This window comes from Macaca nemestrina, unplaced genomic scaffold (assembly GCF_043159975.1).
Source record: "Macaca nemestrina isolate mMacNem1 unplaced genomic scaffold, mMacNem.hap1 Scaffold_106, whole genome shotgun sequence".
Taxonomy (NCBI): domain Eukaryota; kingdom Metazoa; phylum Chordata; class Mammalia; order Primates; family Cercopithecidae; genus Macaca; species Macaca nemestrina.
In genome coordinates this window covers 17,337-31,023 of record NW_027257589.1, presented here as the reverse complement: position 1 = coordinate 31,023, position 13,687 = coordinate 17,337, and the positions used below count along the sequence as shown (strand labels likewise).

The 13,687-nt window shown below is 48.3% G+C and overlaps 1 protein-coding gene across 1 annotated transcript in view; it reads right to left on the bottom strand.

Annotated features, from left to right (window-relative positions):
• LOC139361221 (sterile alpha motif domain-containing protein 1-like) overlaps positions 1-12,608 on the bottom strand; it is a gene marked incomplete at its 5' end in the record, with an annotated part of 166,327 nt that extends 153,719 nt beyond the window's left edge. Inside the window, one exon of the mRNA XM_071089746.1 lies at positions 12,128-12,608. Within this exon, the coding sequence (XP_070945847.1) occupies positions 12,128-12,608 (481 nt within the window). The remainder of the gene's footprint in view (positions 1-12,127) is intronic.
• Positions 12,609-13,687: the final 1,079 nt, after the last annotated feature.

The window sequence follows — 13,687 nt, the reverse complement described above, 5'->3', positions numbered from 1 at the left end:
CCTTCCCCAGGGAGCTATTCCTGTACTCATGGGGCATGGGAAACCTGTATAACGTCACCAGAAAGTCCTTGTTTGACTTACACACTTCCCAGAAGGGCTGATTTTATCCAGACTCCTAACTGTGTCAAACACTAAACCTAAAAAATCATCAAGAAACCAAAGAAATGTAAGGCCAGGTCCTGCCCCGGGTGCATGGCTACTAGGGGAGAAATAGAAAATGAGACATGAAAGGAAACTTTTAAGATATTCAGACCATCACTGGATGATTCCAGGAACCCATTACAGATCATTGCTCTTCCTAATAACAGGAAAGAAATTCTAAAATCCCAACAGGCATGGTGAGTCCCTCACTTGCATGAAGTCAAAATAATAATCCATCACTCTCTTCAAAAGGACAAAAGAAAAACTCTACTTCCTCTTCATATTAATTTGTGTAAAGCAACTTAAGTGAGAAAATCTTAATGTCTGGACTGTGATATCAATAGCAAAATAATCCCAAGATTCCCAATTAAAAGATACAGACGGGTTGAATGAATTTAAAACAAGAAAAACTGACTATATGCTGCCTACAAAAAACTCAGTTCAGCCGCAAAGACACACATAGACTAAATGTGAAGGGATGGAAAAACACATTCCACATTAATGGAAATCAAAAGTGAGCAAGAGTAGCCATATTTATTTCAGATCAATCACAATTTAAGTCAAAAACTGTAAAAAGGAGACAAAAAGGTAATTATATAATAAAGAGATCAAAATAGCAAAAGGATATAATAATTATGAGTATATGTGCACCCAACAACAAAGCACTCAGATATATAAAGCAAATATTAGTAGATCTAAATAGAAAGAGAGGTCGGGCGCAGTGCCTCATACCTATAATCCCAGCATTTTGGGAGGGATGTGGAGGCAGGTGGATCACCTGAGGTCAGGAGTTTAAGACCAGCCTGGCCAACATGGTGAAACCTTGTCTCTACTAATACAAAAAATTAGCCCAGCATGGTGGCACATGCCTGTAATCCCAGCTAATTGGGAGGCTGAGGCAGGAGAATCACTTGAACTCAGGAGGTGGAGGTTGCAATGAGTTGAGATTGCACCTCTGCACTCCAGCCTAGGCAACAGCAGCAAAACTCTGTCTCAAATAAATTTATATATACATATATATACACACACACACATATATATATGTGTGCGTATATATATATATATATAGAGAGAGAGAGAGTGAGAGAGAGAGACAGAGAGAGACAGGGAGACACCAACACAACAATAGTAGGAGCTTCAAAATCCCACTGTCAGCACTGGAGGTCATCTAGACAAAAAATAACAACAAAACATCAAATTTAAAGTCCAGTGTAGACCAAATGGACCTAACAGACATTTACAGAACATTTCATCCAACAGATACAAAATGCACATTCTTCTCCTCAGCACATGGAACATTCTCTAGAATCCACCACATGCTAGGCTACAAAAGAATTCTCAATACATTTTTTCTAAAATTGAAATAACATCTAGGATATTCTCAGACTCTAACAGAATAAAGCTATAAATCAACAACAAGGAACAGACACTTCTCAAAAGAAGACATTTATGCAGCCAATAGAGACATGAAAAAATGCTCATAATATAGAATGAGACCACCACTTCTCCTGTTGTCTTTCCCAACTTTTCCCCGTCTCCCCTTTTCCCTAGTTTATAAGACAGGAGAAGGGGAAGAAAACAAAAAGTTGGAAGGAAACAGAAGTAAGATAAATAGCTAGACGACCTTGGCACCACCACCTGGCCCTGGTAGTTAAAATAATAATAATAATATTAACCCCTGACCAAAACTACTAGTGTTATATGTAAATTCCAGACATTGTTTGAGAAAGCACTGTAAAACGTTTTGTTCTGTTAGCTGATGCATGTAGCCTCCCATCATGTTTTGTCTGCGGCTAGTCCTGCTACAATAATCACTCGCCATCAGAGAAATGCAAATCAAAACCACAATGAGATACCATCTCACACCAGTTAGAATGGCGATCATTAAAAAGTCAGGAAACAACAAGTGCTGGAGAGGATGTGGAGAAATAGGAACACTTTTACACTGTTGGTGGGACTGTACACTAGTTCAACCATCGTGGAAAACAGTGAGGTCATTCCTCAAGGATCTAGTACTAGAAATACCATTTGACTCAGCCATCCCAATACTGGGTATATACCCAAAGGATTATAAATCATGCTGCTATAAAGACACATGCACATGTACGTTTATTGCGGCACTATTCACAACAGCAAAGACTTGGAACTAACCCAAATGTCCATCAATGACAGACTGGATTAAGAAAATGTGGCACATATACACCATGGTATACTATGCAGCCATAAAAAAAGGATGAGTTCATGTCCTTTGTAGGGACATGGATGCAGCTGGAAACCATCATTCTCAGCAAACTATCGCAAGGACAGAAAACTAAACACCGCAAGTTCTCACTCATAGGTGGGAAATGAACAGTGAGATCACTTGGACACAGGAAAGGAAACATCACACACTGGGGCCTGTTGTGGGGAGGGGGGAGGCGGGAGGAGGGAGGGATAGCATTAGGAGATATACCTAATGTAAATGATGAGTTAATGGGTGCAGCATACCAACTTGGCACGTGAATACACAGGTAATAAACCTGCACATTGTGCACATGTACCCTAGAACACAAAGTTTAATTTAAAAAAAAAATCAACAACAAGGAGAACTTTCAAAACTGTATAAATACATAGAAATTAAACAATATGCCCTTGAATAGCCAATGGGTCAATGAAGAAATGAAGAAGGAAATTTAAAAATTTCTTGAAATAAATGAAAACAGAAACACAACATATCAAAGTTTATGGTATACAGCAAAAGCAGTATTAAGAGGAAAGTTTATAACAATGAACTCCTACATTTAAAAAACAGATTTAAAATAAACAACCTAACAACGAACTGCAATGAGCTAGAAGAGCAAGAACAAATCAAATCCAAAAGTGGTAGAAGAAAAGAAATAACAAAGATCAAAGAGGAACTAAATAAACTTGAAACTAACAAATATAAAAATGAAGAAAAAAATGTTGGTTTTTTGAAAAGATAAATAAAATATACAAACCATTAGCTACACTAAGCAAACAAAAAGAAATCCCAAAGAAATAAAATTAGAAACAGAAAAGGAGAACGATAGTTGATACTACAGAAATACAAGGGATCATTACAGACTATTTTGAACAATTGTATGTCAACAGATTGGAAAATCTAGAAGAAATGGATAAATTCCCGGACACGTACAACCTACCAAGATGGAACCAAGAAGAAACGGAAATCCTGAAGAGACCAATAATGAGTAACATGTATGACTAAGTAATAATAAAAAGTCTCCCAACAAAGAAAACCCCAGAACTAGGTGACTTCGCAGCTGAATTCTACACATTTTTATTTCAATTCTTCTCAAACTATTCCAAAAGTATTGAAGAGGAGGGAATCCTGCCAAGTTCATTCTTCAAGACCAGCATTACCCTGATACCAAAATAAGACAAGGACACAATAAAAAGAGAAAACTATAGGTCAATATTCCTGATGAACACAGATGCAAAAATCCTCAACAAAATACTAACAAACTGAATCCAACAGCAAATCAAAAAGATTATACGCCATGATCAAGTGGGATTTATCCCAGGATGCAAGGATTGCTGAACAAACACAAATCAATAATCATGCTACATCACATCAACAGAATTAAGGACAAAAACCATAATATCATTTCGATAGATACAGAAAAAGCATTTGATAAAATTCAACGCTGCTTCATGATAGAAAGTCTCAACAAACGAGGCACTGAAGGAAACATACCTCAACACAATAAAGGCCATATGTGACAAACCCACAGCTAACATAATGGGGAATGGGGAAACACTAAGAGCTTTTTCTCTGAGATCTGTAAAAGACAAGGACGCCCACTTGTGCCACTCCTATTCAACACAGCACTGAATGTCCTAGTCAAGAGCAGTCAGGCAAGAGAAAGAAATCAAGGGCACCCAAAGTGGAAAGGAGGCACTCTAATTGTCTGTTTTCAGACAATGTGCTCTTATATATTAAAAAAAAAAAAAAAAAAAAAGACTCCAGCAAAAATCTCTTTGAACTGATAAACAAATTCAGTAAAGTTACAGAATACAAAATCAACATATAAAAATCAGTAGCATTTCTATAGACCAACAATGAGCCAGTGGAAAAAGAAATCAAGAAAGCAATCCCATTTAATTACAAAAATATAAAATAAAAATAAAAATACCTCAGAAGAAATCTAACCAAGAAGGTTAAAGATCTCTATGAGGAAAACGATATTCTACCCTCTGAAGGTAGAACAGTGGCTTCTAGAGACAGGAAAGGGCGGCGGGAAGGCAGAAAGGGAGAGGTTGTCTAATGGATACAAAATTACATCTAGATAGTAAAAATAAGGGTTAGTGTGCTATAGCCTTGTAGGGTGACTATAGTTTACAATTTATTGTATATTTTCAAGCAGCTAGAAGAGAGGATTTTAAATATTCCCAGCATTAAGAAATGACAAATGTTTGAGATGATGGACATGCTAATTACCCTGAGTTGCTAATTACACACGAAAAACATGTATTGAAATATCATACTGTATCCCATGGATATGTACTATAATGTGTCCATTAAAAATAATAATTGTTAAAAACCCAAGGGTCATTTCTCATGTGTCCTATGTCAGTGTTGTGGTCCATTGGTGGAGACCTAGCCATTTGCAAGTAAGACTATAGTCACTTGAGCTGAAAGCAAATGAATCGTCACAAAAATTACCACTGGCACCAAGTCTTTCCAGAATTTCCTGCCCACAACACTGCCACAGTCACTGTGGGCAGGAAAGACACACTAGCACCCAAGTTTCAACCCCAGTACAGTTGATGCTTTTATTTCTCTGGTTTGGAATAGGTGTGTGTTCCTAATTTACGTCTACTCCAGCTGTCCCCTTGCTTAAATAGCTTCTTAAGGATAACTTCCTCTTACTAAATTCCAACAGCTTCTGAGCATCCATTATATTCTCCAAAGTAAATAAAAAGAGAAAATGTGTTGAAAGCCTGATAATGTTCACTTAAGAATCCAGCATGATGTACAGCTTAAAATGGCTACTCCACCTTGTTCCTTTACATGACTTTTAAAGTAGCCCCAGTTATTATACATAATTGAAGTCATAATTTCTGCAATACCATTAGGTCCATGAACGGTGGGGCCAGGGGACTTCAAAGTCTGTCTCCGATTTTTTTGTTTTTAAAAAGGAAAGCTCATGAGAGTAGGTAATGAAAATAAATATTCACACAACTCGGAACAGGGGATGGTGAAACATAAAGCTCCAGCCTGGCACAGGTGTCCAGCCAGTGAGGGTGGGGACACAGACTCATACGGTCCCCACAATCCCTCAGAAGTGCCACAGACAGGTGGGTGGCCTGAGACAGAGCCAGGATCCGAATTCCAGGAGCTGTCTGGCTCATGTGCACCGCATGTGGTCCACAGTGCACGAGGATGCCCAACGTCACCAGTCCCGGTGCAGAACACAAGAATGCCCCATGGCATGAGCCCCCGCTGCACAGCATAGCCCGAAGGTGCCAGCTCAGACTCCTACACACGCTGGTCACCAAGGCACTGCCCTCCAGGAAGGAGGACCCCAGAGGTCGTGGCAGGGTGAGGTTCTGCTCTTCATCATCCCCGAGCAGAGGGGAAAGTACCAGCAGACATTTGGGGAGCCTCTACACGTGGTTCTGGGACTCTGAGTGGAGGTTCAAAGATGTCCCCAGGTACGCCAGACTCAAACCTAAAAAAGACCCATTCTTCCAGATATGCCCAGACTGGAACCTATATAGGCCATCCTTCCTAGCTTTTCTCTGGAAAAGCAGGCTTAAAAGAGTATCGACTAAAAGGCGCCACCAGGAAGACAGAAGTCCTATCTTTAAAAAAAGATTTTTTTTTTTTTTTTTAAAAAGAGGCACTGAGGCTCTCACCCATCTGAGCACAGAGTACATGCTCGGCAGCATCTGTCAGAGCAGAGCAAGTACACACATGCTCTCCATGCCCTGTGCTCCCAGCACCCGTGCTCCCCGCACCCATGCTTCACACGCCCGTGCTCCCCACACCTGTGCACCGGGCATCCGTGCTCCCCACACCCGTTCTCCCCGCACCCATCCTCTCCACGCCCATGCTCCCTACACCTATCTGTGCTCCCCATGCCTATGCTCCCTGCAGCCGTGCTCCCCGCACTGTGCTCCCTGCGCCCATGTCTGCTCCTCGAGCTCTCTTCCACTGGTTTCCTCTGTACATCCCTCTTGATAGACACTGTCACCTCGAATCACCTGGCTAAATGGAGGTAAAGAAAAAGTCTAGAGTAGCACATTGGAGGACAGAGTGGAAGTGGTTATTTACCAAGCAGGGCTATGAGATGAGCGCATCTGATCCCCATTAATCCTGACGGTCAGTTGATTAGCCCTGTTCAACAGCTGGGGACACTGAGGTGTGGAAGGACGGGCTTGCTTACCCCAGACGATGCTGACAGTGTGGGCCCAGCCCAGTCCCACAGCCACCAGGAGGAGGCTCCTCACTGGGCAGGCGCGGAGGTGCAGCCCAGAGAACGCTTGGGACCCTGGCACAGACTCCTCAGGAAGGAAACAGAGAAAGGCCCACAGAGACTCAAGCAGCACAGAAGAAGGTCACCCACAAGTTAAAAATAGATGTTTGTGCTTTACCGTCCCAGAGTGCTAAAAATCCAACCCACTCACACGCACAGCCTGACGTGAGCCTGGCCTCCTGCAGCACTGGGCTAAGCGAGAGACGTACCTGCCTCTCTCCCGACAATAGCAGACTTGGCAGCTATTCTTCAATGTACTTGACACGCTTCCGTGAGGATTAAGCGACACTCTGTCGACACTGGCTAAGTTTAATCCTGACACAGCCAACCATCTAGATCTGCAGTGAACAAACAACTTACTTTGGATGATTCTGCCACTAACAAAGACCCTGAATCTCCCACCAAAGCTTAGTGACACGACTTACCTTTCTGTTTTCATTTCAGGTACACTGGCCCACATGATCTAATTTACCTGCTGATAATGCCTTGGAAAGACCACCAGGGGGCCCCACACCATTTTCAGCTTTAGAGGGATGTGAATTTCCCTTTGATGAGAAAGGTGATGGGGAAATAAAACAAGGATCCAAAACAGATGCCTGTGTGTTTCCTGGGAGTGATAAAGTCAGGAACTGCCTCTGTGTGTCAGGCGAGGGAGTAACAGAGACAATGGCACCAACTCCTGAGACAGAGGACCTGATGCATGGTGCAGCCACCGCCTGTGGCCAAGGAAATTCCAGGGAATGTAGACCCCAGTTGCATGGTACAGCCACCATGTGCGACCACAGAAACTCCAGGAATGCAGACCCTCAGTCACATGGTACAGCCACTATCTGCAGCCACTGAAATTCCAGAGAATGCAGACCCTCAGACACATGGTACAGCCACTATCTATGGCCATGGAAATTCCAAGGAATGCAGACCCTCAGTCACATGGTACAGCCACCATATATGACGACAGAAATTCCGAGGAATGCATACCCCAGTCGTATGGTGCAGCCACAGCCTGCAGCCACAGAAATTCTGGAGAACGCAGACCCCAGTCGCATGGTACAGCCACCACCTATGGCCATGGAAATTCCAGGGAACAGAGACCCTCATTCCCATGGTACAGCCACCACCTATGGCCACGGAAATTCAGGGGAACTCAGACCCTCAGTCACATGGTATAGCTACCACCTGTGGTCACAGAAATCCTGGGGAACACAGACTCCAGTCGCATGGTGCAGCTACCACCTGTGGTCACAGAAATCCTGGGGAACACAGACTCCAGTCGCATGGTGCAGCCACCACCTGCAGTCACAGAAATTCCAGGGAATGCAGACCCCAGTCACATGGTACAGCCACCATCTATGGCCACGGAAATTCCAGGGAACATAGACACCAGTCGCATGGTGCAGCCACAACCTGTGGCCATGGAAATTCTGGGGAATGCAGGCCCCAGTCTCTAAAGTATGAACTTCACTGCAGTGAATGTGGAAGAGTTTCTCTCTGTGCAGAGCTCAGTATCCAGAAGGGAAGATGGCCCCAGGAATGCCTTCCTCCTCTTCAGAGCTCAGGGCCTAGGGCTGACACCCTTGGGAGGGGTCCTTGTTCAGCAATTGTGCCTGTGGAGGGTCCCCCAACACTCACCGTGCACCTCCTAGGAGCGGAGGCTACAACAGGGAGCCAGAGACCAAGCTCTGCTCAGACAACAGTGAGCTGATGGCCTTCCACTCTAAGTTCAAGAGGGACCCAGGGACCAAGCTCTGCTCAGACAACAGTGAGTTGATGGCCTTCCACTCTAAGTTCAAGAGGGACCCAGGGACCAAGCTCTGCTCAGACAACAGTGAGTTGATGGCCTTCCACTCTAAGTTCAACAGGGACCCAGGGACCAAGCTCTGCTCAGACAATAGTGAGCAGATGACCTTCCACTCTAAGTTCAACAGGGACCCAGGGACAAAGTTCTGCTGAGACAACAGTGAACTGATGGTCTTCCACTCTAAGTTCCAACTGCATGGAATGTGTATTCCATGAATGCTTGTTAAATGAATGATTCATATAAGGTCATCTGTGCTGACCTTTGCTGGTCTGCTGACTGTGAGCTTCAGAGCATAGGCCTCATTCCTGGAGCAGCCAGCTCTTCCCAGAGCGACGGCCGCTGCAGAGCAAAGCCCAGAGCTTCTGTCCTGCAGCAACACACTCAGGACCCTGCGCTGGGCACGCTGGGGGCCTCTCCAGCAGAAGATCCTCAGCCCTGACCTTGCAATACCAGTGAACCCCAGGGGAGTCCCAAGTGCTCAAAATCATGTAAATGTCCATTGTGATTTAACATATCAATTTTAGAAGAAAGGGCATATTGCCACCTCCCTCCTCAAACTAGGGACTATAAATCGATCCATCACCCTAACTGAGACTCTACCTTAAATTCTGCTAAAACTACCATCCAAACACTCAAATTTACATTAGCGTTAAGGGAAAAAAAAAAAAACTAAACCAAACACCTGTAAGAAACGGTCAAGTAACCTGTGATACATCAACCCAAAGATTAAACATGAAAACAATGAAGTAGCAAGATATTAAAAGAATATAAACTCTATGTACATCATGGCCCAAGGTTCTAAAATTACACAGAGACAAAGACTGGAATGGAAGGGGGATATGTTTACAGATACATTTTTTATTTTTTAATTTTTAATATTACTTCTCTAATGTATGATTTGACTAACCAGATAATTCAGCAAAAAATAAAAAAATTAATTATGCCTATAGATAAATATGTAAAGAATCCTTCTCTTTGATGCCAATGGAATTAGTTTGGGTCTGACCCACAGTCTTCAATCTTTTAATTAAGACACAAAAATCATCTTTCAAGCTGTTAGGAAAAAAAAAAGAAAAAGATTGAAAACCAGGAGCCCAGAAGAAAAGGACTCGCTATGTATCACAGCGTCTCTCCACGCCTCTCCACCCCGGACAGTGCTCCCTCTTTCCCCATTTTCATACCTACTGCACAAAACACTTAGTAAAGAACTATCTCAATTCATGAGTCACACAGCACAAAGGGCCAGTGTCGCTGCCAAACATACCCTGCAGCCCCAAAACGAAGAGGCAACTGGTTCCTTCCTTCCTCAGTGAAGGAAGAATGAGAGGCTGCTGGTTGTCATTTTAAATCTCACACCTCAATGTCTTAGCACTTTCCTGCTTTGTTGGTTTCCAGGGCTTATTAAAATTAACCACCACCCCCCCCCCCCCGCTGGATATTGAAGAAAGAAAGCAGGACGGTTGTGCAGGCTTCCAAGAGGCAGAGAACTCCTTCCGCGGCCACCTCTGTCTTTCTACCCACAGCAGCCGGGTTTACCAATTAGTCTCCCTTAAAGAGCAGTTTATGCTCATCGAGAACAAATGGATGCAATTGCTTCTTTTGAGATGCAGCAAGTTTTGGACCCTCAGCAAAAAAAAAAAAAAAGAAAGAAAGAAAGAAAGAGAAAAAACAGGGCACTGGCACAACAGTCATAACCTCTGCGTGGCACACACACAGAAGGAAAGTTAAAGCCCTGGAGGCGGAGGCGTTCGGAAAGGGAAGGTGGAAGCAGGAAGGACGCCCACGGGATAGAGTGGTCAGAAACAGACCACCTCACCAAAGGGCGCCTTAGACGTTCCAGAGGACAAAATGCCCCTCTTTCCAGGGTAAACACCCATTTGCCAAACTCAGCCAGTGATGGCAAGCAGGAGTTTGCTTTTTTTTTTAAGGCGTCTGAGTAACGATGACAAGAGCAAGAAATGAGCTTAATAATGGGACTGACAGGGCCCTGGGCTGGTGACTCTGCTGATGTGCACAGCATCAAAACCCAGGTTCCTCAATGCGCTCCCTCTGCAGTTCAGGACAGCACTACAACTCACCCCATCAATCACTGCTTAAAAAATCAGTTCTAAAAAAAGACGACCCATTTGAAAGCAGCCGGAGGAGGAAGACAGAGAGTGTCTCACAGAATCCAACCGCTTGTAGCCTCGGAACCATAACAAGAATATGAAACTAGCGGGTCCAGTGTGAGGCAGAACAGAGACGCCGTCACGGCTCTCAGGAGGCTGAGCGGGAACCGCATGGCTCAGGCCCCGCAACGCCCTAAGGGCGCCTGGAGCAGCCCACAGGCCTGTGTCCTTCGTGTGGGTTCACCTTCCTAGTTTCCTGGGTAAATTCAATGTACAGCATTTATTCGCCAAGAAAAGAACATTCAAATCAAACTACTGTCATAACTCTGAAGGGCTCTTAACACTCCAGTCCACACGTTCAAAAGCCCACAAATATCAGTGCTGCCACTGTGCAGGTAACAATGTTTTGGATGCATCATGCACGTAACCAGTAACGATGTTTTCATGTTTTCCGTAGCCATCTCATTCAGGATACTAAAATGATCTGTGACGACTTGATACTTAGTTATCTGTGATTTTCAGATAGATTTAACGAGGCTACCTGGCCAAGAAGGCCTCACCCTCCTGAACCCGGGCACCAGTGCCCCTACGTGCACCCGGGGCCTGGGGAGCGCAGTCTCCACCACCTCCCACTCTTCAATGTTAAATGTCCTCCCGGCGCGCCTGCGTCGTGGGCCCAGGCTCGGGCCCCTCCTGGAGAGCCCTTTCCACATTACAGGACAGGGGAAGCCCAGAGCCCGCGCTGCGGCGCCGCTGACGTCCCGGAGTCCCCGCTTCCTGGTCCTTCCCGTCCGCGGAGGCTGGCGGGGAGGGCCTGGGACCCATTTTAGTTTTCGGTTTTGTCACGAGCCGGAAGGCGACAGCACATGCGAGCGCAGGAAACCCTTTTTTAAAATCTTCCAGCGGAAACGCGAGGGGCTGCCGGACCGCCTCGGAGACGCTAGGCGGGAACCCAGAGCACCCCTGCCGTTTCCCGCATTGCAGCAGCCGGGACCCCGCCCACGCCGCGGGGGGCCGGAGGCGACAGGAGGCCCGCCGGGATCCGGCCGTTTCTTCCTCGACATGCTGGGGGGTGGCGTGGGGCGGAGTTGGGGTACGGGGGCAACTTAAGAAGTGATCGCGCTGTACCCAGGATTCGGAGGGGAAGCCCGGCCCCATCCTACAGCTCAGAGGCAGAACGACCCCGGAAGGTGCTCCAGGCGACCCCCTCTACCAGGCTCAATTTAAAACATAAACCGGAGAGGGTGGAAAGCTCACTATTTTCCGAATGGAGGTTCCTACCGCCATGTTCCTTCCTCCTCCGCCCCACCCGGCAAGGTCCCCGGGGCTGCCTTGCCGGCTCCCGCCGCCCCGCAGGTACCCCTGCCGCTCCCGGGCACGGGCTTCTCCCCAGTTCTTCCCATCGCTTCCCCGCTCTTCTCCCCAGTTCTTCCCATCGCTTCCCCACCTTTCCCCGGGTCCTCCCATCGCTTCCCCCTCTTCTGCCCGGTTCCCCCATCCCCTTCGCCGTGCTCTCCCCTTCTCCCTCTTCTCCCCTTCTCCGTCCGTCCCTCCCTCGCCGCCCGGAGGGGGGCACGCACCTTGAGCACGTCCCCCGCTGGTCAGCACGCCGATGGCCTTGCCGGTCCCGGAGAGGTGCTCCAGGAACTTCCGCAAGGAGGCCCGGGAGTCGTCCGCGTCCAAGGCGAGGAGGCCGAGGGCAGCCGCTAGTCCGGGTGCGCAGCAGGCAATGGAGACCCTGCCGGCGCGCGCCCGACTCCGAAACGCTGCCCCGCCCGCGCCCCCGCCCGGCCCTAGCGCCAAAGGGCCTTGACGGGCGGGGCCCAAGCGCACAGGAGGGGCTGCGGCGGTGGGGGCGCGGCTAGGGGCAGGGGCAGGGGCAGGGGCAGGGAAAGGGGCAGAGAAAGGGGCAGGGGCTGGCCGGGGGCGGGTGTGGGCAGGAGGACCTACGCGGGGGTCGTCGTAGGTGGCTGCCGCGCTAGCGGTGGGTGAGGTCGCGGAGGCGGGGGTAGCACCACAAGTGGGCGGGGTCCCTGGGGGTGGGGCCGCGTTGCCGGTGCGCTAGCCTCGCGGGTGGGTTGGAGGACTCTGGTTGGGGCCTTTAGAGATGCCCGGAGCGCCACAGGTGGGGGCAGGGGCAGCGACCGGGGGAGGGGAGACCGCAGGGGGGCGGGGTCACATCGTTCGCTGGGCGGGCCAAGGCAGGGCGGAATAGAACGCCAGGAGCATCTCCCGGGGCGGGGGGGGGGGGGGCAAGGGAGACCGTGAGTGGGCGCGAACGCCGGGGCCGGTGGAAACCCCGCACTTGCGGGGAGCGCCGATGGCGGGGCGGGGTGGAATTGGGGCGCGGAGACCCCACCTGGACGCGGAGGCTCGCGGCAGGCCCGGTAGATCCGGCTGTTGTCAGCGCCGAGCCCGGCCGCGCGCACAGCTTCTTGTTGGAGGCAGGATTCCTCCTGGGGCTGCGCTAGGAGCCTCTGCGCGCGGCTTCCTCGATCCCCGCCCCCACGTTTTCTCTGCAGCCTGAGGTCGGGAAGGACGCACGGAGAGTGGATCCTCCAGGTGGTGGGAAAAGCTGAGCGCGGCGAGCTTAGCTATGACGAAGCTGCGATTTCCCGGGTCCACGGGGTCTGTGGCGCTCCCGGGCCCCCAGCCCGTCCCGTTGGGAGAAGAATCCTTGGGGTGGGGGAGAGTATCGGGGCGCTACACTCAGAGACGCCTGGGCGCGCGAAAGTCAGAGTGGGACAGGAGGAGGCGCAACGGGACTGACCTGGCGGGGAGGCGGGACGACCCTTCCTCCCTACGAACAGGCGCGCTGCTGTACGCTGTGCCGACCTCGGCTGACTTCACCGGCCAACTCCACGTGCTGAAATACGCACATCCAAAGCGCTGTGCCAGTTGCCCATCCACAGCTTAACAGCCTGGTGCCAGTTACTTGCGATGGGAGAGGGAGCAGCCCCTACAAAAGCACGGGCTTATGGGATCCCGGTTCCTTCAGTGCTCACCCCACGAAGAAGGGCTCCCAAACGGCCCCACTCGAGGGCTTTCCGGAGGGTGGTCCTGCGCAGTGGGTGTTTGTTGAACAGATAGGAAACAACAAAAGAGACTAAGAAGAGGTTTGTTCTATGAACCCGGGAAAG